Source organism: Perca fluviatilis, chromosome 5 (assembly GCF_010015445.1).
Source record: "Perca fluviatilis chromosome 5, GENO_Pfluv_1.0, whole genome shotgun sequence".
Taxonomy (NCBI): Eukaryota; Metazoa; Chordata; class Actinopteri; order Perciformes; family Percidae; genus Perca; species Perca fluviatilis.
In genome coordinates, this window is record NC_053116.1 from 35,527,785 (window position 1) to 35,555,671 (window position 27,887).

A 27,887-nucleotide genomic window follows, 5' to 3' on the forward strand; every position below is an offset into this window, starting at 1 on the left:
CCTTTACTTTGTTGAGAATTGCTCTCTAAACAAGGGTTAATACAGCACCTTAGTTCTTGTTTGTACAGCATTTTGGTCAGCTTAAACTGTGTTTAAATGTGTTCTAGAAATAAACTTTACTTACTTACTTTACACAAACAGGGTTTAGAGAGCAATTCTCAACAAAGTAAAGGGAAGTACATAATCCTTGTGTGGTCCTTCGGGTCACTGGGACCCGAAGGACCACACAAGGGTTAAACATAAAAAGTCTGCAAAACCGGGGATGTCTGGTCACCCTAACCTCCGCAGAACTGTAAAACAGGCGTACCCTGGACGGGAGCAGGTTTCAAGAAACCTTGATTTTCTCTCAGTTTCCTCCCTCTGTCACCAGCCCAGCCTGCTGACACAGCCCTCTTTCATTTCCTCATTCATTCATTCATTCATTCAGTCTGTATCAGGCGCATTTTAGCGCAGTTTGTTAATGTATCTGCATGAATAAAGAAACAGGTTTTATAGTAACCATGTTACTATGAAACGACTAATAAGACTAAGACTATAATACGTTTTTTTTTCTCAAAACATGGCATTTCCTTTTGTCGACGTTCCCGTTGAGGAAGAAGCTGTATTAGCCTATACTTCGCAGGGTGTTAAACATACAGTACGTCAGGAGATGATATTGAGGCCTGACGCATTTTAATTTCCAGATAACTTCCTATTTGAGCGGTATCGTTTTTCTTCCCAGTTAATCAGTTATGTATCCTACATAACCTTATCCGTCCTCATATCACTAACATCAGTAACATGGACATGCTCTAGCAGATTATTTGTGTCGCATTAAATGTTTTTGCAAACGGCAGTTTTCTTTACAACATTGGTGATGCGGAGCATTTTAGTAAAGCCACTGTATAGCAAAGCGCCGTCAGAAGAGTGTGTCTCGCTCTGAAGCGTGTTTTAAACGTTTTTGTAGTATTCCCTGGATACAAACCAGTAAGGACCATTAAAAAGGAGTTCCACAGTATTGCACCTAAATGAAATAGATTATAGGTTCAATAGTATTTCACCAGTAATATTATACTTATGATTAAATTATATGATATACACTATATTCAAATATGTGAAACGGGCTCCTGAACTCCAAACTGAATGTCAGAATGGGAAAGAAAGGTGATCTAAGCAACTTTGAGCGTGGCATGGTTGTTGGTGCCAGACGGGCTGGTCTGAGTATTTCACAATCTGCTCAGTTACTGGGATTTTCACACACAACCATTTCTAGGGTTTACAAAGAATGGTCTGAAAAAGTAAAAACATCCAGTATGCTGCAGTCCTGGGGGGTGAAAATGCCTTGTTGATGCTAGAGGTCAGAGGAGAATCGGCCGAAGTGATTCAAGCTAATAGAAGTTCAACTTTGACTCAAATAACCACTCGTTACAACCGAGGTATGCAGCAAAGCATTTGTGAAGCCACAACACGCACAACCTTGAGGCGGATGGGCTACAAGCTCACCAAAATTGGACAGTTGAAGACTGGAAAAATGTTGCCTGGTCTGATGAGTCTCGATTTCTGTTGAGACATTCAGATGGTAGAGTCAGAATTTGGCGTAAACAGAATGAGAACATGGATCCGTCATGCCTTGTTACCACTGGGCAGGGTGGTGGTGGGGGTGTAATGGTGTCGGGGATGCTATCCTATCAATATGGGCCAACATTTCTAAAGAATGCTTCCAGCATCTTGTTGAATCAAGGCCATGAAGAATTAAGTTCTGAAGGTGAAAGGGGGTAAAAAAAAAAAAAAAGTATTAGTAGGGTGTTCCTAATAATCCTTTTAGGTAAGTGTATATTACATATTGCACCTTTTTAAAAGAAACCATGTGAGAGGTTTAGAGGAAATGTCTCCTTAGTGGAACTGAAAACAACTCATAGAAATTGGCATTGGACTAACCAACAACAACAAGCCACTTCTTTTTGTAAGAGGTCACAAACCATACATTTTAAACCCTTGGTTTAATTTGCAGTGACCAGTCAATAGACATATCCCCAGTGAAGTGTAAAAGACCTAGAGAACATAACAGTGGTTATTCATTTCAAGCTTCTCTGAAAACTTCTTCTCTCATCACACTTTGGCTCCTCTGCGACATCACCCCCCCCTTCAGTTATGTTCATTTGCAGTGAGGTGTAAAATCGAAGTGTGGCAGCAAAGTCCACCAACATCTCCAGCTGCATTAGAGCAGATCTCTGCTGTGTGTAGTGTAATCTCTACATGGTTGTCTTCTTTTTGTTTCCAGATGGTGTTCCTGTTTTGGATTTGACGTCTCTCTTCCTCCCAAATCTGAGGGAGATGTCTTCAGTCCATAGAAACTGTGATCCTGCCGTATACAATGATGTTAAGAAAACATTTGACAGTTGCTCCATTGCTGGTAAAATAATCTTATTACAGCAAGCTTTTATTATAATTCATTCATCATATTGCTCCTCTCCAACATTTCTTTCTTTCTTTCTTTCTAACGCCTTTGTTTCGGCTGTAAGCAGTCCAACAAAGTGCTGCCGCGAGGAACTAAACACTGAGAGATGTATTATTAAACACACTGTATACTGCATTCAAGATTGTACAATGATTTATTCCTCTTCTTCCACTCTAAAATACAACTAGCACTGCAGTTACCAAATGTAAAGTTACCTTGTGAGTAGAAATAATTGTGTTAGTGCAGCAGTCAACAGAAAGTGTTCGCTCCCAGACTCACCCCCTCTCTGTCAAAGCCCCAAAAACCAACAGGTGAACAGGTGAAGCAAACCAATATGTTATCACTACCGCTCAAACCGTGATGAAAACGCCCACCAGCTACAATATAAGTGCACAATATAATAATCAATATAATATCAATGAGACCATAAACAACATACAATATGTGGCTTCTACACCCTTTGTTCTTTATAATTCTCTCTCTCTCTCTCTCTCTCACACACACACACACACACACACACACACACACACACACACACACACACACACACACACACACACACACACACACAGCACAAGTAAAGGAAAGAATTCAAAAATAAACTGAACCGGCCGTGCGCAGGCCGTCACACAAGGCTTGTATCATGTGGACGCGTTGACAGTGTTGTTGTCATTACTTAGAATTCCTCATGGGGCCGGCAGAAACTACGTACTATAGCTTTAAGTCTGATTCAACTTTTGGAGAAAAGCAACCCAATGTCCCCCTGCGGTGGACGATCATGTGACCAGAGATCAGACTTGTCTGTCCTCATTGCGTCCTGAGAGTCCCGTTAACATTACCGGAAACAGGAAACATCACTGTCTCTATTGCGGCAACAAAAAAGTTGTAAACACTCTGAAGCTGTGGCGGCTGCTGGTCTTTATATCATAAAACATGTCCATTTATTTATATGTAAATTCTGTCCGTTCTTTTTCAAGTTCATTGCTCTGCATGGTGCATGGCCACCAGTACCGTTTCTTTGTCACAGCACTTCCAGTCAGCCAGCTAACTTTGTCATACCAAGAGAGCTGTTACTGTTACTTTGCCTTATCTTTTGCACTAAATCAATCTTAGGTGTTGATCTGTCCTGCTGTTTAATTCTAAGTTTCTCCTCGTAAGGAAGACTTTCAAATGGCTTTGCTAAAACCAGGTCGACAATATTAGCATTGTCTGCCATCATGTGCAGTTTGCTAGCTGGTTAGTTCACCCTTACGACACTAGCCTAGCCTATTGTATGAACGAATGAATGAAACGATCTAATAAAACAATATTAAACTCGAAGGAGGAAATGTGGGAATTAGGTTAAACTGAAACAAGGAATGTGGTGAATAATTGTATGAAATGTATGATGAACATTGGCTAGCAATCGTTTGTCTTTTACGGAGCCCCTAAGGGGACATGAGCAAAAAAAATCTAAAGTTATAGTTTCATGTGCTCACGTGAAACTTTCATGTGCTCACACGAAACTTTAATGTGCGCACGCAAACCTTTTCATGTGCGCACATGAAAGTTTCACATGAGCACATGAAAGTTTCGTGTGAGCACGCAAAACTAGTGTGGGCCCATGAAAGCCGTAGCCTGGGCCATACTGGAGACAGCTGAATGACCACAGTAAAGTTCATTAGTTGCACTATATTTTAATCTAGGTCTTCATTATAAGGACATTGTTGCTTTGCTTGCAAGTCGTCACCATTATATTGTTTTGATACAACATTTAAAATGTATTTAACCTGTTCCGGCGCATTAAGGGACAGCAATTTGGATCGGGCAATTACTTTCATTTATGAACAGTTACAAACATCTGGCCAACTCACGGATATAGGTAGATGTAGGGCCTACACAAAATGCAAGGAGAATGGATTAACAAAGGAAAGAGAATGTTTGATTAATACGAGAACTGAACGGGATAATTCTAAAACGCTTAATGTGAAAAAGCTTAACAGTGGTTTAATGTACCTAAACAACGATCAATGATCCCCAAATTTCTCTCTTATATTGCGCCTCATAACCACTGAAAACTGTCAAAAAATCTAACCCAAGTCCTATTATTATGGACATTATAACGTTAAGCGTTTTTGCTTCACATTTTCAGCAGGGCAGCGGAGCGGCTGTGGGTTGACTCCCAATGGTTCTCATGGGCTGTATAAGTCCTAACGTGAAAAAGCTTAACATGGATTAATGTACCTAAACAATGATCAATGATCAAATTTCTTTCTCCTATTGTTCCTCATAACCACTTAAAGCTGTCAAAAAATCTAACCCAAAGTCCAATTATTATGGACGTTATCTGTAGTGATGGTCAAATGAAGCTTCGCGAACCAGTGTCTTTACTTTCTGAGCTCACTAGATGGCGCTCTCTGTTAAAAAAAAAGGTTAAATGAATGGCAATTCAATGGGTTTTCAAACCCTTTGTTGAACAAACAGCACCATCTAGTGAGCTCAGAAAGTAAAGACACTGGTTCGCGAAGCTTCATTTGACCATCACTAGTTATCTGACATTAAGCTATTCTATTCTGTTTGTAACAGCGCAAAATGGGTTTCAAAGCGGCGCACATGAAAACAAACCTAAGGTTTAGTTTCATGTGCTCACACAATACTTTCATGTGCTCACATGAAACTTTCATGTGAAAAGGTTTTGGTTTTGCGTGCCCACATGAAAGTTTCGTGTGAGAACATGGAAGTTTCAGTCCTGGCCAGCCCACTCCTCCACCACCAGAGACGCTGAGCTTTCGTGGGCGGGACATATTCGCAGCATATATCCAATGACCATCTAGTTTCGAAGCACTGAGAAAAACTGATCAAAGCAGCCCCATTGAAGTCCATGGACGCCAGGCTTCAACAAGGAAATGCACTGTGATGCTACGGGAATGTATGAGAAGGAAATCGAGTCTTCGAGATGAACGTGTTAACACAATAGTACATATTTGACCATTACTTTTTTGACATTGAGGGAAGCCGAGCTTCCCTTGCAGTCTTAAAGAAATCGCCACTGCTCTGAAGGTAATAATAATAATATTAATACATTTTATTTCTAGAGCACTTTTCATTGACAAATCAATCCCAAAGTGCTGAAGGATAAAAACAGGGTAAAAAGCAAAGCAAAGAAATAAAGACAAACAATAAGACAAATAGAGATTTATGAGAAAGGTTGCTAAAAAAAGATTTTTAGGGCCTTGTTGAAAGAGTCCGTGGTTTATGGAGCTCTCAGGTGGTCTGGGAGGGAACTCTACAGGCAAGGAGCAGCTGAGCAGAAAGCCTGATCCCCCATGGTGCCGAGTTTGGTCCTGTGGGGGTGAAGAAGGACTTTGTTTCTGGAGCGGAGGTTACGTGAGGAGGTTTGTGGTGTGAGTAGCTCTTTAAGTAGGGAGGGGCATTACCATGGATGCACTGATGGGGGAGTAGGGAGATTTTGAACTCAATCCTGTATGAGACAGGAAGCCAGTGGAGTGAGTGAAGGATGGGTGTGATATGGTCGTACATTCTCATCTTCATTAGGATCCTAGCTAGAGCTGTTTTAGATGTGTTGTAATCTTTGAAGGTTCTTGCTAGGAGTCCTGCTGAGGAGAGCATTACATTGCAGCCGTAAAAAACTAAACCCAAGCACTTAACTGCCCATGAGTTTGTGTAACAATAGGCGACTGTGTCCTGCAACAACAAAGGAAAGTCCCTTCAACTCTTGCTTCATCTCTTTTCTTTTTCTCCGCTGCTTTCCGTGCTGCCTTCATGTGCAGTTGGAAATTTAGAAGGATTTCTATCAGAGTTCATTTCAACAGCTTCTATCAATGAATTTGATTTGCAGTATGTGTTGTATGTTCTAACCAGGCTTCTCTTCACAGATACTTGTGCTGAGTGTCTTCAGAGGACATACCCTCACATGTAATCCAACAGAGTATCTGAACGGGGATCAATGCTGTCCTAGGTGTCCTGCTGGTAAGATCTGATTGAATGTGCACTAGCGCCACGGAGGGAAGCCAAACACCTGCCCCCACACTGCCATGACACAGAGCTGCATTTACATTGGCATAGTATCCCTTTCATTAGAAACATTATATTGCATGAAATTGTTGGTTTTCTTTTCAACAGGAAGTCGAGTTAGAAACCATTGCACAGAGTTCAGAAGTACTTCCTGTCTGGATTGCGATGAAGGAACATTTATGAATCATCCTACAGGACTTACAGAATGTTTTCGCTGTGCACGCTGTGATTCAGGTAGACTTATTTATATATACAGTACAGGCCAAAAGTGTGGACACACTTTCTAATTCAATGCGTTTCCTTTTTATTTTCATGACTATTTACATTGTTTCATCGGAAGTCAGCCTATGAATGAACACATATGGATTTATTACTAACAAAAGTGTGGAATAACTGAAAACATTTTATATTTTAGATTCTTTCAAAGTAGCCACCCTTGTTTTTTTATTAATAAGGGAGAAAAATTCCACTAATTAACCCTGACAAAGCACACCTTGTGAAGTGAAAACCATTTCAGGTGACTACCTCATGAAGCTCATTGAGAGAACACCAAGGGTTTGCAGAGTTATCAAAAAGCAAAGGGTGGCTACTTTGAAGAATCTAAAATATAAGACATGTTTTCAGTTATTTCACACTTTTTGTTAAGTACATAATTCCCACATGTGTTCATTCATAGTTTTGATGCCTTCAGTGAGAATCTACAATGTAAATAGTCATGAAAATAAAGAAACACATTGAATGAGAAGGTGTGTCCAAACTTTTGACTATATATATATATATATATATATATATATATATAAAATTATTAGTTCAAATGTATGACTAAGCCTAGATGTAGTAGGCTTATCACTGCTGGTCCCACTGTTAATGCTGTGTAAGAACTGAGAAAACTAAAGACTGGTTTAACAGTGTCATTGTGAAGATGCAGAGAGTCATTTAGAAGAGTTTACTGCACTGCAGAATTACAGACTGCACCCAGAAACAAAGACCTCATGTGTTATGAAATACTGTGAGACCAGTGAAGACTATTTTGTGTCATAAAAGCTTCTTTTCAACACCCGCGGTGCTACCATTGGGCCCGGGTGGGCCTAGGCCCACCCATTATAGGTCCGGGCCCGCCCATTTTGACCCAGGCCTATAGTGAGTAGTGAGTGATTTTCATTCTAGCAGTTCATCCAATAAGCAGCCCGAGGAAAGCTTTGAGTGAAAGCTTCTCAGCCAATCAGCGGCTTCTACCCCACATGTGGACTCTTAAGCCTGCCCACAGGCTGCATTGTCACCAGCAAGTGATCCAATGAAATGAATGACGTTAGCGCACAAGCTTTTCGAGCAAGCTCAATGAGACAGACACAGATTGTAGCTATTAGCTAATATGAAACTCAATGCAAAGCAAAGCAGCTTTTTTTCTTTTAAATTCAGCAAGAAACAGGAGGAGGAAACTCCTGCCATTTTAAGTAACGTGGTTACAAGTGACGAGTTACCATCCTGCTCGGCCGCCCTCTCCCCATCAAGTCCTCCCGTAGCCACCTAGCCACCCCCTCACACCAGCAAGGCAAATAGGCTAATAATAATAATAATGCTTAGTGTCTGTATGCATGGGAACCCATTTTTTGGCTTATTTTAACTGGCCCTAAAAATCTCTGGAGGCCCACCTCCAATCAAAATCCTGGCGCCGCTAGTGTAAGTAAATAGCAGTCAACATGATCAAAAGTCTTTTTGCAGTTAAGATATTGGTTGTTGGTATCACCTTGGACTTTTATTTTCTGTTTTTATAAATGGGACGATTTTAGCATGTAGCTCTATAGCAGAAGAGACAAAATACATATATGTAACATCTTTATGTGTTGACAGGTTCTGGTTTAAAGATGAAGACGCCATGTACGACTACCTCAGATACAGTTTGTGAACCACTGGAGGGATTCTACTGTCTGTTATCTTCAGGAAACAGCTGTGTGGAAGCACAGAAACACAGCAGCTGTCAACCAGGACAATATATCAGCCAAAAAGGTTAGTTTATTGTGTTGACTTTGAGATTATAGGTATAACTTTAATTTGATTATAGGTGTAATTTTAAATGAGAACACCAATGTTCAGAGGAAATAACCTTAATTAACTTAATAAGAGTCTGAGAAGAGACTGGAATGAGTAATTTTTCCTGAAATATGAAAAGCTTGTGAAAGATTATATTTTGGGACTTGAAACAAAGAAATGTTGTATTGTATATAATAATTATGTATTTTTAACTGTCTGCTTCAAAAATGTCAACAATCAAATAGTTTTTTAAATCCACTGAAAGGAGATCAGACAGATCTGATGAAATGTAAAGATGTCATTGAACACGTTGTTCTCTTCACAATATGTAAACTGAACTGGATCATTTGTACAGGAACAGCATTAAGGGACACTGAGTGCTCTGACTGCAGAGATGGAACATTTTCTGATGGGACATTATTGACATCGTGTCAGCCACACACACAGTAAGTGAAGCTTCAGATCAGACAATACACACCTGAACTCTTCCAACAGCAGCATGGTTCCCTACCACATGGTCCTGTCAAAATGTCCCTCTATCATTCCAGATGTCAATCATTGGATCTTCTGCTGATAAAACCAGGAACTGCTTCCACAGATGCTGAATGTGGAGAACAAAGTTCAGGAACTGTGATCGGGGGGGCCGTTGTGGGGGACCTGTTTAGTGGTCGGACTCCCAATAGCTCTGTTTTTGGTGTGGCGTCTCAAAAAGAAGAAAAGACACGGACAGGTATGATTGGCATTTAGACAATTAAAAGATTTATGTTTTTAATACATAATATAATTGGCAGATCATTATGTTGTTGATTGAGGTGTTTTTCATTGGTAATGTTTTGATGCAGGAGGAGAAGGAAATGCAGACAATCCCGAACAGGTATGTATTATACTCTCACTACTGTTATTACTCAGTCCATGTTACTGTATGTACAGTAGAACGTAGAAATGATTTCAGTATAGAAGTAATTAAATGATATCACTCTTTTATCAGAACTCCATAAACAGTAAACATCCACATGAAGAAGAAGAAGAAGAAGAAGAAGAAGAAGAAGAAGAAGAAGAGCTGGTAAGACAGTAATGAATTCTTCATTTAAATGTTCATGTCTTTATAAATGTATAATATGTTTCTGTTTAAACTCAATTTATTTCTCTCCTCAGGGTGGGAGTGTGAAAATTGAACACAGAGACAGTTCATCGGACACTGCAGAGGAAAGTTCCAGGTTCAATGGTTGCTGACACATTGTAAGTTGTACAGAAATGAATCAGTCCATGGTGAATTTTGGGCACTGTGCTCTAAATTGAACAGCTGCTGGTCTGCAGCCTGAATCACTATCTTACAGAGATGTTACTGGACGGAGACAAAAGTCCTCCTGGAATAACTGAAAGTCCTCCCTGAATTAACTAATTGGAGCACGGACTTAGTATGTGACGGCTCAAGACTCTTCATTTATTGGATAGCTGTGAAGGAATGTCTCTGTCTAAGTTGTTATGTGGTGCCTTGCAGCGTCTTCATGTAATTATACATGCAGGTTTTATTGATCTTCTCTGGTGGTCACAGAGAGTTGGACCTGAACACTGTTAAGATACTGGACTCCAAGTATGAACTTGATCATGTGTGTCTCTTTTCTCTACCTTGGCTGCTGACATCAGAGACCACAGAGGCTCCTCACTTCTCTTCTGATCAGCTGCTCAACTCACAACTCACAAAGTAGCCATACACAGAAACTGTTGCTGCTTGTGTGAAAATGTTGCACTACTGAACTAAAATATTGAAACAAACACTGAACTATAAAATATAATGAAGTCTGTTGAAATGTATGTAAGTTATGAATAAATGGGAATTGATTTATTTACAAGATGTACGGCGTCATTCCAGCGAGGCGTAATGACTGATGGGTAATCTTGCTTGTCAACTTCCGGGTAAGTAATGAACCGTTCAGTTCTTACTACACAGTTCAGTTTAAAAGCATATTTAAAATGGCTAAATACCCTGTGTAGTCCACTTTGCAGGAAACTACTAGGAGATCAGAACCATCTCTTAGAGAACAGAAAAGCTGCCGACTTGGATTTGGGCCATCTTGTTTCAGTCACATCGTCAGCTCCCATCTAGTCTCACATACACCACAGATGCATTCTGGGATAGGAGAAAAAAACGCTCTGGTTTGTTTGCGTTTCTTTAAATCGATCACAATCGTCTTGGGCGGTGCTAAGCTCTGGACGCAGCGAGGGTGGCTCTGCTAAATAATCTCTGGAAAGAACGCCACATAAAATATTAAATAAAGTTAACAGTTAACACAATACAGTAACATGAGCTATTTAAATTAGCGGATACATGGTTAAACGTAATTTGCTCTTACCAGTGTATCTCCGTGTGTATTTCATCCACAGCTATCCCATCAATCGGTCCCAAAACGTCCCAGTTAGAGAGGAAATGCCCTAAACATATTCTTTGTAAATCTTTATAATCATTCCCCAAAAGAACCAAGCAGGCCTGCCTTGTTGTATGATCCAAATCTTCAAGTGTGTAGCTTGCTAGCTCGAAGTTTGTTGTAGTTTCCTGTAGAGAAGTGATTTTTATCCTGGACATGAACACAAAAAATGTAATAACCTTTTGAAATAACTTGTATACAGTCATTGACACCACCACACAATTCTAGTGGGTTATAAGTGATGATGGAGAGGGATTACTTTTGTATTAGTCCATATACATTGTTTTTAGTAAAATACTTTATATTATCTTCTCTCTGATCTTATTGGGTGGTGCCCAACAAGAGGTGATTTATAGCCATTTTGATAACAGCTGGACCAGAGGATGAATACAATGTAAGTGAATCAAACCACTGGATAGTGTGCATTGTGTATGTACAAACCAGCTGGGTCCAGGTCCAGGACTACAGCAGTACATGGTAGAGAGAGGTAGAGCACATGCTGGATGTTGTGAGTGGCTAAGATATTTATGAGGTAATATCTTGACTAGGCAAAAGAAACGCCTTGATGGTTGAAACATGCCCTCATTTAACCCCTGCGAGTTTGTAATATTAGGCATGTTGACTTTTTATGCCTTCAGCTTCTTGTGAACGCAATATCTCGGGAACACCTGGAGGGATTGTCTTCACATTTTTTTTACAAATGGGACTGAATAAACTGGGTGGTAGTAGCTCAGTCCCGAGGTAGTTGGGGGGGTTGCCGGTTCAAGTCCCTGTATGGACCAAAATACGGAGCATGGATTGGAAGCTTGAGAGGTGCCGGTTCACCTCCTTGGCACTACCAAGGTGCCCTTGAGCAAGGCACTGAACCCCCAACTGCCCTGATTCTGACATCTCTCCATTAGTGTGTGTAGCATGTATAGGTCCTCAGCATGTGTGCAATCAAGGCCAGTGTTTCATTTGTGTGCAACTGTGAAAATTGTGTATTTCCACACGCAGGATGAATAAAGGCATAAAATGAAATTATGGAATAACTCAAGAATTATGACACCGGTTCAGGTCAATGATGTTGGATGAAATCAAACCATTTTAAAACTGTGCACTCCTGACCTCTAGTGACTAAAGTCAGTGTAACATGCTATCATGCAACACACCTAATACATGTTTCAACTTACTCAGTTAATATCCACTCGGTGGAACATGGGAAAATAATCACAGTAAGGTCAAAAAGTATCACAGAGAGAGGGACCTGCAACCAGTAGTACCCATTTACAGTACACACACACACACACACACACACACACACACACACACACACACACACACACACACACACACACACACACACACACACACACACATATAGGAGTAGCACAAAAGTGCTATCAGCTGAAGGACTGCTGTTGGAGCTGACCCTGACTTTGAAAGTAGAAAGATTTTGGTAAATGGAGCTTCGATGGAATTGACATACTAGGTTTTAAATTGCTATACATAACACACCTAACCAATCAAATGTTTGAGCAAATTCTCCTATTCAGGGCACGGTTCATATTGTTATTAATCTGCCCGTTGTTCCAAAAAAGAAAGCCATGGGCTTCAGTAACATGTGAATTAGGGCAGCAACCAACTGCTTTTCATTGTTGTGAAATCTGATTATTTTTTTTATTAATCGATTAGTTGTTTGGTCTATAAAATGTCAGAAAATGGTGAAAAGTTTTTCCCAAAAGCCCAAGATCACGTCCTGAAATGTCTTGTTTTGTCCAAAACTCAAAGATGTTCAGTTTACTTTCACAGAGGAGAGAAGAAACCAGAAACCATCAATTTAAGAAGCTGAAATCAGAGAATTTAAAATACTCAAACTGGTTAATGGTTTATAGTTGGAGATTAATTTAGTAGTTGACAACTAATCATGAATTGAAGATAACTTATAACCTAATAACCTGTCATATGGTGGTAATACAATGTACTAAACTGAATGCTCAAACACAAAATACAAAGAAAACAAATTTATTCACAAGATTACGCATTTCAAAAAATGTCCAAACAAAACATTCCTGTCAATGAATATCACTTTACAATTCAAAGACACACATCGCTTTGTCTCTTTCAAACAACAGAACTAAAAGGGATAACAGATACTCACAAATCAGACCACATAATTAACACACTGCATTTACTGATAGAGACTTCCCAGAGGACTCATTGTAAAATTGAGATTTACTTACTAAGGGTTTATTTCAACCAAACCAGAGATTGTTGGAACAATGGAAAGACAAACCAAGGAGGCCTTTGATAGTTTTATTTTGTATTTGAAGGGTGTTTTACTGTCAGTGGTAAAAGAAGCACGATCCCAGCACTCTCCAGTAGATGGCGGTATTGCACTGCTGTTAAACTACATGAAGACGATGAAAAAGGCATGTGTGATGTGTCCTAAACTGCATCTCATAGCCCTTAAATTGCCTCCTTGACTCCTTCACTTGCCTCCCTTCCTCGCAACTTAGTCCATTCCACCTAGGAGGCACGGGCAAGACGTGAAGAAATCATGGGAGGAGAGAGGCATCAAGCAAATGTGTTTTAGAGGAATGAGACGTCCTTTTCTCTGAAGTGTCACGTAAATTCATCAGCTGTTTGGGCGGAGTTAGCAACTCCTTCAGCTGCACGGCTTCCGGGAAGGCTGCTCTCGTGTATCCTTGGCTATAGCTCCTCGATGATCCCTCCTCGATGCTCGCCCCTCTGTCCTCTGGGCAGGAATAAGAGCTTAGAGACGGCCTTCACCGAGGAGGGATAGAACAACAGAACAGCCGAGGACCGAGGAGTCAAGGAGCTATCAAATAAGAGCCAGGAGATGCAACGCTAGACATGTTATTATGGAACCCACGCAACTTCTACATAAGACCTGCCCTTTAATAGTATTCACACGCTACTATTGGCCAGGCGTCCATGCTCACGCAAAGTAACGTAACCTGATTTGTTCAGAGGCCCGTTCCAGAAAGCAGGTTTAGTGAAAACTCAGAGTTTGTTAACCCTGAGATGAGGGAAACTCTAGGTTTTCCGTTCCAGAAAGAGAGGTAACTTAACCTCGGAGTCAGTTACTATGGTAACTGAGTCTGTGAACCTAACCTGGTCGGGAGCAGGTTTTCTTCAAGAAACCTCGAGTTTCTCTCAGTCTCCTCCCACTGAGAGGGAGGAGAAACTCATTCCTCATTCATTCATATGTCTGTATCGAAGCATTTTAATGCAGTTTTATCTGCATGAATAAAAAACGTATTGGTTTATATTTGGCAGATTATAAAACGTTTTTTCTCAAACATGTCACGTCCTTTTGTCGACGATCCCATTGATGAAAAAGCTGTATTAATTCACAGAGAGTTTACGTCGGTATTGAGTCCCGACTATAGATGTATTTTCATTTCCACATAACCGATTTGAGAGGTATTTTTTATCACAGTCCATTAGATATGTAGATACCTTATCCGTCCTCATATCACTAACATCAACCATCGTGGACAGGCTTTAACATCCAAGCAGATTCTTTGTGTCGCATTATGTTTTTTGCAAACAGCAGTTTTCTTAACAACAGTATAGCGGATCATACTGTAGGCTAATAGTAGGCTAAGCCACTGTATGCAGAGCAATCAGAAAATTGTGACTCGCTCTGAAACGTTTTTTAAACTTTTTTGTAGTGTTCCCTGGACAGTAGAGCCATTAAAAAGAAATACATCATTATACATTATAGTTCTGTTAATGATCATGGTGCTGCAGCCTCAGAATGGGATTAGTATAGTTTACTTTTTCGCCCGCAGGATTGCACCTAAATGAAATTATAGGTGTAGGCCTAATACAATTCCAGTTTTCACCAGTAATATTATAAGTTAACTGTGATTAAATATGAAATTAATACACTGTGAATGTGTAGCTACGCATTGACTCGAGCAGCAATTTTCTCCCACACCAATTCTCTCTCTTTTGCAGCAGCAGCCGCTGTCTTGCTTTTTTAACGAAACACATGTTCAAACTCGCTGTTTGTGCGCGGAAGTATTCCGCCCGACCCGTTTGTTTGTGGTTGTTACCATGGTGAATCGTAGAATCATGGCTCCATTCATACTGCCTTTTGTGCACGCGCGTAACCCTGAGTGAACATACTCCGAGTTGATTGAACCAACTCATATCAGCTGTTCTGGAACCGAAAACTCAGAGTTTCCCATCTCAGGGTAAATCAACTCAGACATCAGGGTTAGACTCAGAGTTTATTAAACCTCCTACCTGGAACGGACCCCAGGTCCTGTCCTCTGACCAGTCAGCTATCCTAACATTAACCACTCGAGGTCAATGCCTAACCTCACCAATCAGGCTCCTTTGAGGGCGGGACTTGCCTAGACGTTGAGTGGGATCCATAATAACGCATCAGAGACGATTGGCCTAGAATCTGCTTGACGTTCTTCAATAAAATAATAATAATTGATATTATTAGGACTTTGTCGTCAAATAAATTACATTCATGTTTTCAGCATCATTGTTGCAGTTCATTTGCAATTTGCTTTGTGTTGTTATGGCGGCAGTTACAGTTTGCTACTTCTTGGAGCGTGCGTAGCGTTACGTTTTAGTACAGTTCACAACCGCAACCTTTCCAGCCTCTCCCACCACCCACAGAATAACCAGTGTAACCGAGGGTGTTATGGTTGTGTATGTTTCTGTTTCCTGTTTTATTTTGGTAGTCTGTTCTGTCTTGTCTTGTTTAACTTCCTGCCTTGTGTTTTCCCGCCTTTGTAATTGTCTGCCCCACCCTGATTTGTTTCACGTGTTCCTGAGTCCTCGTGTCACCTGTCTCTTGTTCCTCGTTACCTCTTGTATTTAGTCTCTGTGTTTTCGTTGTCTGGTAGGTTATTGTAATGTTTTGGGTGTTTGTGTGGAGTCTAACACAGTTGTCTCTGTGTTCCAGTTTTTTGGTATTCCAGTTCTTTTGCTTCATCTACATTCTGGAATGATTTTTGCCTGCTGCCTAGAGGACTCCTTTGGTAGTATTTCTTTTGTGATTAAATCCTCAAACTCACCACTGCCTGGCTGTCTCTGGATTTGGGTCCTCCAATTCTCTGAACTCCGTGGCCTTCAATGTCTTTTTTCCAGATTAGAGCAATAGCCCCTCCAAATGTCTGAGCACGTCCCTGTAAAATACCTTACACCAGCTAACACATTTGACCCCCTTCATTAATAAGCACCTAACAACTTGGCCTTGTGGGAATTGATGAAGTAGTTAAAGGGCATATATCATTAAGCTGAGAGAACAAATGGAAAAAACTGAGGCACTAAAATAATCACATGGAGCACATGAATTACTAATCAATCCCTCCAGAAAAACGTGATTATGTGATTGCATAATTCAATGCATAATCAGTGCATAATTCAATGCATAATCAAGTCCACATATTTATGCGGTGGACGCATTTTTTCAAATATGCCTCACTTTTGCCGCATAAATTGCCAATTTCCACGCACATCTTAGCAGAAAGTTGAAAAATGTTGCGTTTACTTCCCACAAGAGCAGCCATTTTCCCCTGTTGCCATGGGAACGTTATGAAGTGACGTAATTACGCGACGTGAACATCATCAAAAAGCAGGGTGTTGGGGGGAATCACTTTTTTTCTCTTTTTCATCAAACCGCAGTTTTTGCAAGTTCCCGCAATTTTTGCAAGTTCCCGCATATTCCATCGCATTTTTTAAGAAAATGTGCTGCATAATCAAGGATTTTTGCCCGCAACAATCACAAAATAATTTTTCTGGAAGGACAGACTAATGTTATGGTATAATTTATCAAATAATTTTGTCTGTAAAATATAGAGGGAAGGTGGTTGCTACAATCATTAAATAACGATGCCTTGACAAGCTATGAACATATACTCTTTTGAGATTTTGGTTACGGAATGCTATACTTAATACATTTTTTGAGAATATGGAAGGCAAATTCTCTTTAATAACCTCAGGTCAAACAAGATATTTGTTGTTCTTTTCGTTTATATTTCCCTCCTCTCTTTCTTCTTCCGTCTTTTTCTTCTCATTTTAGTTTTAGTTTTATTTGCCATCTTATTCTTTCATTCTCTGTTTGGAGCAAAGAGTTATTTTTCATGTGTTTTCACCTTGTTATTCCCTAAATTATCACAGAGACTTTAACATAAGAAACTTGCTAAACCCAACACATACATTATTCTTTGTCATAGGGGGGAACACCCATATCTGTCCTCAGCTGACTTTGACAATTTTTTTCTTATCTGTCTTATCTAATGAAAACATTTGTTCCGTTCTCTTCCTCTGGTTAGATCTGGTTTATCTGGTTCTGCAGATTCACACACCAACGGTTGATGTGAAGGCAAACCTATAAACCACCGACTGGAAATAAAGACGCAGGACAAGGACACGTCTCCACTTCCTCCAGTAGTGTAGTCCAATGTATTCTAATGGGTATACTGTACTGTGTGTATATATATATATATATATATATGATAGACAGATTCTGGCCAATATATATATATATATATATATATATATATATATATTATATATATATATATATATATATATATATATTGGCCAGAATCTGTCTATCATAGTGGGGGGTCTGGGTGTCCTCCCCCAGGGAAGTTTTGAGAATTTGAGAACGACTTAATTTCCTGTATTTGGATACACTTTTATGCACCAATATACAGTGGAAATACTATGAAGGTAAATATGGTGCAAAACGTGAGAGCTTGTAGAATACAATGTGAGAACTTGCAGAACAAAAAATCTGAACGTGTATGTTAAAATTTGCACTTGTAAAACTAACATTTGCCCTTGTAAAAAATATTCACACACGTGATCTGAATTTGAAGTCATTTACTCAGGTTCATTTTCCATCACAACCACAACTCAGTGATTACAACCTCTCAAATCTGTCACTGCAACTTCACATATGTTGCTCTCTCGCATCACAAAGTGGCGAATCTGCGCCTCGACTTTTGCAACATTTGTTGCGATACATCTGGTGCAAAACTAATTTGTACCTGTGGACTTAAGCTGTGGAGCTCTGAGCCAACAGAAGGGGGAAAGCAGGGTTTCTATCGCCAGATGAGGGTCAACTCTGTCCGGCTTATTTAGCTATGTAGCATGGAAGCCTGGTGGAATAACAAGCTAGCGTTAGCTAACTAACCAACCAGCCTGCTTCTAAATAAATACCTTTTAATTATCTTAACACTTTTTAACAGTCAAACTGAAACACTGGCGGTGAGCTCCAGGTCAAAGGTAGCAGCGGCACATTGTGGTTGCCGGGTGTGGGGCTCTCCGTGTCCCGCTGGAGCTCCGAATGCAGGTCGAGGTCGGCAGCGAAGCTTTCTGGCAATAATAGCGATGTTGCTACGCTGGCCGATTCCCACTGGTGACGGTCCGTCTGCAGCTGCAGGACCTGGAGCTCACCGCCAGTGTTTCAGTTTGACTGTTAAAGTTTTTTTACAAGTGTAAATTTTAGTTTTACAAGTGCAAATTTTAACATACAAGTTCAGATTTTTTGTTCTGTAAGTTCTCACATCGTATTCTACAAGCTCTCACGTTTTGCACCATATTTACCTTCAGAAAAAATACCTGTATATAGCCTATGTGAAGAAGAAAAACACAGATGACAATTCAAAATATAACAAAAATATAATGGAAAGTATGTTGTTGCGTGTCATTGGGCATTTTTAAGTGGGTATATGAAAATCCTGGATCTTTCTTAGTGGGTATAATGCGTATATACCTGTGTCATCCTCCCACTGTGTTACAGTCAAGCCAAAATATCCCGGATACGGATGCCGCAATCTTGCAATTTTGGAGCCAGAGTCTGCGCAGTAGTAAAGTCCCGCCCAATCGCGAGTCAATCATGATGTTTCACCCTGTTAACTTGTTCAAACTTCTCAGGAAAGTTAACACTTGAACAAACATCAGCATGATCAGAACTACAATTAAAGAAACCATATTTGTGAAAAATGTATTTGACGTGTACCTTTTGGCCCATGTTCCATCCATTTACATGGAGGGGGTGGGGGTTATGACCTGTACAGTAGCCAGCCACCAGGGGGGAGAACGAGATATTTTGGCTTCATTTCATCTACACACCAACCCCTGATATAAAGAGGTAACAATGTCAATAACATTAATAGTTTTTTTTAATTACTCTGTTTCTTCTGTAGGCTGGAGGATAGGCAACATCCGCATGTTTCGCCTCACCTGAAATGAAAAAGATAAATACTTATCGGCATCTTAATAAGGTCACAGAGCTCTATATGCAAGATATGCAAATTAAGTGTATAATACAAGCCACACAAGTTCACTTAGTGTCATGTCAGCATATCTCTGGCCATGACACTATAAAGACTTAGTTAGTGATCCAGCCAGGTAAATATCAGAGAACACTAATGTACATTGTAACAGGCCCAGACAGGTAGAGTCGCTTGGTTTGGTGTTAAGCATGATTGGTTTCCATCTACGCATTCCAGTAATGCTGCTCAGTTCCCTCAGATATCAAGTTTCTTATCATAGTTGGACCATAAATAAAAGGATCACACCTTGAGAGCTCACACTCTTTAACCTGCCTGAGCCGGTTCAAGGAGGAGCGAGGAAATATGAGTTAGGGTATCCTTTGCTCTTTTGACACAAAGTTAACGTTTGTCTAGAGACACTAGGACTTTCGGTTGGTGCCACCTCTGTATTTTCATTTATTTATTTATTTTTTCAGAAAAGCAAGTTAAGTCTTTTCCCTTTGTGTCTGTTTATGCTTGATTTTTGTTTTCAGAGGAAGGGATTAACCATGCCTAGTTATGTTATATTGATTTATATTTGTTTGAAAGACCACCTTGTCCTCCCCCCTCCCCCACATGTTGAGAACCTTTTGTTTATAAGTATCAAGATGACCTGAAAATAAATGCTTTCATTTCCTCTTGGTTTCTTCAAATTCTTTGGTTCTTTTGGTTATCGTCTCTTGTTTCCCTATTATCAAAAAGGGAATCTATGCATGCATCACGTGCAGATTCAAAACAAAGAACAATTTGAGGTATGTGGATCTGTTAACTAAGCTGTATAAATAGTGGAAGTAAAGCAAGAGCTGGCTTCAAGTCCAGAGGAAGATTTCAATTTACAGAATGAGTGCTTTCAGAATAAAACCTGAGAAATGCTCTTAAAGAAAAGTACTTTAGATGAATGCCCAACAATGAAAGATTTGCCAATAATAAAGAAATACTACAATATGCCACATTTGAAACTGTAGAGGCTACAATTAGCTAATGAACTGTAAATATAACCAGTGAGAACATTGTTCAAAGTATACACATCACCTCTTTGATTTAAATACACAGATCATATGTGTAAATACTCCACCTGACCTGTATGCTGACATTTCATTATTGTCATGTAATCTGTAGCTGTGTTTAGCCGACCTGAATAAGGACCAGCTCACAGACAACAACCCACTGTGGCTGTGGCAGGAAATGCATCACATCAGGAACTACAAGGGCAGCAACCGTGTGCCAGTTGAGGCTGAAAGGATATCTAGGTTAACATCAGACATGTATAAAGTAGTAGAGACCCAGACTTGAGTAAAAGTACAAGTGCTCTATCAAAAAAGTGACTTGAGTAGAAGTTGAAGTGCTCTTTAAGCACCACACTTAAGTGGAAGTACTAAAGTATTCAAAATTTTTTGTTTTGTAATTAAGCATTGCAAGAAGTTTATTTTAAAATGCACTACTCAAGTACTGAAAGTAAAAGTATTGTGTTATGTAGTTATTAAAGAAAGCAGTCAAAAGTTTGAATATCATATTGTTTATATTATTCCAAATGTTTAGCCTAAAGGACCTTCACAGTTCCTTTGGCTGTAGCAGCAGTACAAGGACGGGAAGGTCCAACAGCATGTCATGAACCGCCAGGGGTGGCCTCCTTCCTCACCCTCACCCTCACCGCCACGATGACTCCAAGTCAAAGGTGTTGAAGGTGGTGTTTCTGGTTCTTCCATCTCCAAACAAACTAACAAAGCTGTGTTTGTATTCTCAATGCAGACAGGCAGCAGAGCCAAAGGCAGGACGAGAGGACGCACGGTCTTCTTATAGGACAGCTTGATCACTTGATTCACTCAATGATGAGCCAGCTTCATCAAAGTGAAACTCTTGTGCATTTATTTTGGTTATGCCCTCAAACTAAATTACTTTGGAGTAAACTGTCTCTATACTTAAGCCTTTTGGAGCGTTTTGAGATCAGAATCCAATGAGAAAACATTTAGTTTTGATAACCATTGTCGCTGTGCTGTAGCCCACAGGTTCTCAAACTGTGGCACAAGTAGATAGATTGGTACTGTAGATGGATTTTATGAATCATAAATTAGGAAATTACTCTGTAACAAGCAGCGAGGTACAAGGACATACACACATACTCACTCACACACATACAGAAAAAACAAGAACTATACTAGAAATAATAAATCAGATACAATAAAATAAGATAGCAAAGATAAAAAATTAAAAAAATACTTAGAGTAATGAAAGGAATGTACATGTATATACAAGTGTAGAATAAAATGTACTACCTACATACATAGTATAGAACAAAATAAAATATGTATAATATTAAATATGAAATAACCAGTGTGCAAGTACCACTGCTGGTCAGGCTCCCGCTAGAGTTACTGGTGGGGGGCAATCTCTTATATAGCCTGTTTAAAAAAAATAAAAATATTAAAAAGAAATATTAAAACATATTCTTTTAGATGTGTTGTATAACTTTATAGGCCTAGGCCTACGTCTCTCTTCCTTCCAAATCTGAGAGAGATGTCTTCAGCCCATAGAAACTGAGATCCTGCTGTATACAATGATGTTAAGAAAACATTTGACAGTTGCACCATTGCTGGTAAAATAATCTTATTACAGCAAGCTTTTATTATAATTCATTCATCATATTGCTCCTCTCCAACATTTTTTTTTCTTTGTTCTTTATAATTCTCTCTCGAAAAAATACAATAATAAACTGGATGTATATCTGATATTCTTTAATGTACTTTATTTCGATACTTATACTTATATATTATGAATATTGTTAAAATTAAAATATTCTGTTTAGGAGGTGTGACTGTATCTGTGAAATATTTCTACTTGAATTATCCAACTTTGAGTAGTTTGTCACTGTAATATTCTTTATATGTGTTCTGAATAAAGATTTAAAAAAAAGAAGAAAAAAAAAGAAACAGCCTAAACATCGCTGCTGATTGGTTGATATGTTTTTTGGCAGCTTGCCAAAGCCTGAGGGAAGAGAACGAAGCCTTCAACTGTCTACGGAATGAAAACATGGAGGACATATTTACAGACAACAGCGACAAAACAATAAAAGAGGACATACTGAACCACTAATGAAACACAGGTGAGTCACGATGTTTTCTATAAAGATGGTAACGTACTACATCACTTCTGATGCCAGTTGTTGTTATGGTTACTGCTAGATATGTTCTGGATTATCGGCCAGACTACCAAAAGTTAAAGTAAAAGTAGAAGTCCTTTAGGAGCGGCTCTATATATACAGTATATATATATATATAACTTTATTTACAGACTCAAGGTCCAGGTATAAAGATAGTCTCTTTACATGGAAAGATACACCTGGAACTAAAACCAGCAGAATGAATCCGCTTCAACTGAAGAAATCTTGAATTAATAAACATTAACTAAATAAATTAATGGGTTCCAGGGACATGGCATCCCCAGAAATAAATTGGTTATTTTAATACACATATTAAGATAGCAAATGTAAAAAATGCCAGAACAACTGAAAAAATACTTAGAGTAATGAAAGGAATGTACAAACATAGTGTATATAACAAAATAAAATATGTATAATATTAAATATGAAATAACTAGTGTGCAAGTACCACTGCTGGTCAGGCTCCCGCTAGTGTTACACTGGGGGCAATCTCTTATATAGCTTATTTATAAAAAAAAAAAAAAAAAAAAATTAAAACATAGTCTTTTAGATGTGTTGTATCACTTTATATAGGCCTATGCCTACTGCTAGGTAGCTTGTGAATTTCCCATTGGGGAACAATAAAGACTTATTCATATAATAATATCCTAACTTATTAATGTATTGTATTGTGTTTTTTCTGAATCTCAAAGTCAAAGTATCTTTATTAGTCTCCCCAAGGAGAAATTAGTTTTGGACACTGAGAGAAATTGCAGCAAGGGTTACAACAGAGAAACACAACAAGCACAGGGTTAAAACAATTAAAGACAAATGTACAGTAAACATTTAACAGGGCTCTAGAGTGCGACCAAAATTTGTAAGGGTGCGACTAAAAATGTTCCTAACGTCTTCGTATCCGCTGCCTCTCCACGAACAAAGCAATGTTATTTATATCGATAAGTTTTAATTAAGTAAATACAGGGCTAGTATCGCCGATACCGATACTTTTTACTTGTAACATTGAATAATTTTGTGATTTTGCCTTTTAGTTAGTTGATTATGATTAGGACAAAGATTTTCGGCAAATCTAAATGTTTTTATTTACTAACTAGGACAATATAAAACAATATAACGGTATAAAAATAATAAATTGATATAACAAAATATAAATATAACAATGTAATGCAAATTGGTGGTGTTACCACAGTGGCAAATTACTTTTTTTGCACACATCACGTGTGGCAGTGTCCGTATCAGCTGGAGTGGATAAAATCCACACAGCGCTTCTTTCTTTCCGTCCTCTCCGCTCTCCGCCTCCGGCAGAGCAGGGGAGGGAGAGAAAAAGAGAAAAAGAGAAAAAAAAAAAGAGAGAGAGAGAGAGAGAGGAGAGAGAGAGAGAGAGAGAGAGAGAGAGAGAGAGAGAGAGAGAGAGAGAGAGAGAGAGAGAGAGAGGTGCGCTGTTTGCACACTGCGCACAGACTTGGAGAGACTGTGCTCGCATGAACTCGGAGAGAAACTGCGACAGTAGTTACATGAAAGTACACGACAGTATTGATTCGATACCAATACTCATCTTGGTATCGATACTATCGATATTTAGATCGATATGCCCAGCCCTATCACACATACTTATTGTTAAGTATGAGAGGTAAACCTGTATTGGTACCAGTGTTTCCACTGGTAACTCTCTGTTATTGCGTCCGCCACGGCGAAAAACATATTAGAAGTTATTAAATGCAACTAAATTCAGTTCGTTGAGTAATAGCGTGTGAGATGGAGCCTGCTGGACCTGGGCGAGAGATGTGACCCATGGCCACATTATCATAGTTCATAAAAATGCAGCGCAATGATGAGAAGACATTTCATAGCCTCCACAACATGTTTGTAACGAGAGTTGAATTTTCAGTGAGGCTCACATTTTATTGGACTTCAGTTCCAAACAAATAAATTCAATTTCAAATTATACTATTCAGATTCAATTTTTCAATGTAATGATTCAAATTAAACAATATTCATAAACAATCATTCAAATTATGTGATTCATATTCAGGTTTTTTGTGCAATTATTCAAGTTTAGCAATTCAAATTCAAGTATAAATTATTCAAATTCAGTTTCTGGTGTCACATTCAGCCCATAGTCGGGGCCCAGTTTGGAGGATTTTGATGCTAGGGAGTGTGGCAAGCTGGTTTAGCCGAGGCCAAAGGGGAAGAAGGCCAAATTACAGGTGTTGGTCATCTGAGGGGCATGCGACAGCAAGGGGGAACCCGCTTTGAGACATGAAATGTTGGGTCTCAGTTCAGGGAAGCACTTTTAAACAGTAGCACTTTATACATTGAAATGTTTTATTTTGCTTAAAATGTTTTAGTTTGGCAGCTCAGTGAAGCACTTTAAACATTTTTATTTTTTTATATTTTAATTTTTATATACAGTATAATTGTGCTTCAAATGGAAAAAAAGTATTTACCTACTCCAATTCTTGTTTAAAATCATTTAGATAATATATATGAATGTATATGGAGCGTGATAAAAAGGTGACCTTGAAATTGTGGCGTTAATGGCAACGCAAGGAAAAATTTGGGTGCACCTAAATTTTGTGCTGGTGCACCGAAATAAAAAAGTTAGGCGCACCAGTGCAACCAAGGTAAAAAGTTAGTCTGGAGCCCTGCTGAAATTCAGTCATAAAAAAATATATAATTTATCTATTCATAAATATCCATACATTCAGTTATAAATATACATTCATTCCTCCATTCATATCCATACATACATTCAGTCACAGATATACATTAAAGAATTCATAATCATACGTTCATCGCTGCTCATTAATGAGCTTGACTGAGAGAGGAACAAATGAGTGCTTCTACCTGATACATTTGAACAGAGGAGCCCTGTACTTCTTTCTTCAATAGCTCAAACTCTGAAGACAACACGTGAGAGTTATCAGATAGGATGGTCTTAGCCTGCCTGGTTGTTGCCTGATCAAAAAGCTCCTGTGGGTTGAGAGGTGCAGGTGTTCTCATCATTTTGCCTGCCGTCTTAACCAGATCGAACATCTGAGTTTTGGATTTGACTGTCAAATTCCCAAACCAGCTGGTAATACCATAACGAAGAATTGACTCTATTGTTGCTCTATAGAAGATTAACATTAGGGATGCACGAAATGAAAATTCTTGGCCGAAACCGAAAACCGAAAAAGAGGAAACCAAGACCGGAAACCGAAACACCGTTTGAAATTATGCCAATTATTAGTACCATTGCATTTATGGCTATGACTGTGTACTAACTCAAGACATTGCAATTGTATAAATTAATATTAAAGTTTAATTAAAAAAATATCTAGCAGAAATATGGCTACAATCTGATAGTCACATAGTAGCCTAAGAACAGAATAGCTTACCTATTGTTATTATTATTATTATTATTATTATTATTATTTGAGGCACTTTCTTGCAGGATTTCACTGAACATATCAGACAACGAGGGTGCATGCCCCTCATCTGGTGCAGAGAGACGAGTCTTTCTTTCTGCGCTCTGAGCTCCTCCTGCGCTGGGCGCTGCTTCGTCTCCGTCAGGGGCGTAGCACAAGACCGTGGGCCCTATGCATAGGCAGTCCTGATGGGCCCCCATGCTCCTCAACTCAAAAAAAATAAATTAAAATAATAATCAGGCCTCTGTACACATGAATCAGTAGGCCTAGATGTTTATAGGGTAATAACTATTAACTGTAATGCTTAGAGTAGCCTGATGACACACATTTCAAACCTCCGTTCTCAACATTCTCTAGCCTACTGTGGTTACTACTACATTTTGTTGGTTTTCTCTGTACCTTTACTTGCCAGCCTGCGTACTATGTTGTCTCTCTGATCATCTGTAAATGTATCTGGCCATAGTCCTGGATCCTCTGGCAACAACTGGTCTGCGCTGCTCTGCCTACTTTCCAGTTCCTCATCTCTCATTTCCACAGTGTGCTCAGAGCAACACTCATGCTCCCTGCTGTCTTCACTCCCATCATCCTCAATCACATCTTCTCTATCATCTTTCTCTATGAAGGATACATGTGATATTAACCTCTTATCCTAATTGTAACCTAATATAATAAAACACACTAAGATGTTAGTATTACTTAACACCTTTTAAGTCAAAATGGCTAAACATGTTTTGCTTTAATTTTGATAAACTCACCTTCTCTGAAATCCAAAGAGGATGATGAGGGGTCTGTTGCTCCCTGCTGTGACAGTTTCTGAAACTGAGGGCCATGTGTTTACAATGTTAATATCTGCTTCTACTGAATCTGACAAATGTGTATGACTCTGATTAGCCTATTATTGCTAATTATAGACATTATAGCCTATTCATTTATAATTAAACATGTTTTAAATTAGGCTATTACAATGGTGTGTTATATGCAAACAGCATTGCTAGTGTAGTTTATTTATTTAGCCTTTATCTTGTTATGGAAGTTTCCTTTGCAGCAGGGGGGGGGGGAATTTCAGAGTTTAGTAAATTGAAACAAATAAGAAAGACTGAGACTAAACACCAAGTTGGGTTTTTGTATTTTATTAAAAAAAAGATATATTTGCAAATATAGGAGCAACATGATTTCACAAAAGGCCGCAGCCCAGTGTGGAGTCAGTTTCTCAAATGAGTGAACAGAACACCAGGCTTATATGCATCTTCAGAGTGACTATTGGTGTATGTGTGTTTTTTCATTCTTTGCCTGCCTCTGTCTTAATTTTGTCTTTTTTCATTAGTTTTACCAAGTTTTTCAATTTGCCCGAATTTAAAGGAAACCAAAAAAAAATAATAATATATTTTGACCAATACGGCAGACACTCTAGATATTCTGAACCACCATTTACCATCTCATCCACCATGGGTCCCATAGGAGTGTGTGACCCTGATCTGCTCGATCCGTTACCCATCCTACTTACAATCGTCACTGTAAGGCCAGGTTTCTATCTTATTTCGGAAAAACCCACGCACGAAAAAACCTAACAGTTTCTGAAAAACTGTTTATTAGATTTACTTCAAAATCTAATTAGATTTGTCCCCCGAAAATCTATAAAACAAAGTCCCACCCATGTGGATAGAGATCTGTGGCTCAGAAGGTTCTAGACATACTGCCAGAATGATCACAAATGTAATTACCCAAATTTAAAAGGACCACCCAAAATTTATACAAACAACCCCAAAATGGTTGTCCTATTTCAGTTTCCAACGTCAGTATTTGTTTCTGGAAGTTTACTATAGCCAATTCAAATTACTCTTAATTCAATTTAAATTAGAGTTTGAATAACTTTAACCCTGCTGCTTGAAATTGGTTCCGCCTTAATAGATCAGTGTTTGGTCAGTAGAGCCCTCTGTGGATTCTGATCCTCTCTCTCTGAATGCTTTTTGGGCAAGGTAGAGGCAAAGATCGTTTGATCTCGGATCGCAAGTCCTCAGTCAACCACAGAGTCTCTCTTATCTGAGCCCCGCACATGATCCCCGTCCTCGTCGCCATTCTGTTATGGAAGTTTCCTTTGCAGCAGGGGGGGGGGAA

At 39.1% G+C, this 27,887-nt stretch overlaps 2 protein-coding genes and 1 long non-coding RNA gene across 6 annotated transcripts in view; 2 read left to right on the plus strand and 1 right to left on the minus strand.

Annotated features, from left to right (window-relative positions):
* LOC120559161 (tumor necrosis factor receptor superfamily member 14-like) overlaps window positions 1–27,887 on the plus strand; it is a 202,390-nt gene that overhangs the window by 63,607 nt on the left and 110,896 nt on the right. The window lies entirely within an intron of this gene.
* LOC120559159 (tumor necrosis factor receptor superfamily member 14-like) overlaps window positions 1–27,887 on the plus strand; it is a 57,671-nt gene that overhangs the window by 10,025 nt on the left and 19,759 nt on the right. For all 4 annotated transcript variants that reach the window (XR_005639219.1, XR_005639220.1, XM_039800686.1 and 1 more), the window contains exons 2-3: window positions 2,261–2,392; window positions 6,313–6,406. Coding sequence is in view for 2 of the 4 variants with exons in the window: in XM_039800686.1 (XP_039656620.1) it covers window positions 2,354–2,392; window positions 6,313–6,406 (133 nt within the window). In the remaining 2 variants the exon portion in view is untranslated. The remainder of the gene's footprint in view (window positions 1–2,260; window positions 2,393–6,312; window positions 6,407–27,887) is intronic.
* Window positions 25,943–27,784, minus strand: LOC120559181. Its single transcript, XR_005639227.1, has 3 exons — window positions 27,649–27,784; window positions 26,528–26,591; window positions 25,943–25,981 (listed from the first exon to the last, which is right to left on the minus strand). It is a non-coding gene; the product is annotated as an uncharacterized LOC120559181 (long non-coding RNA).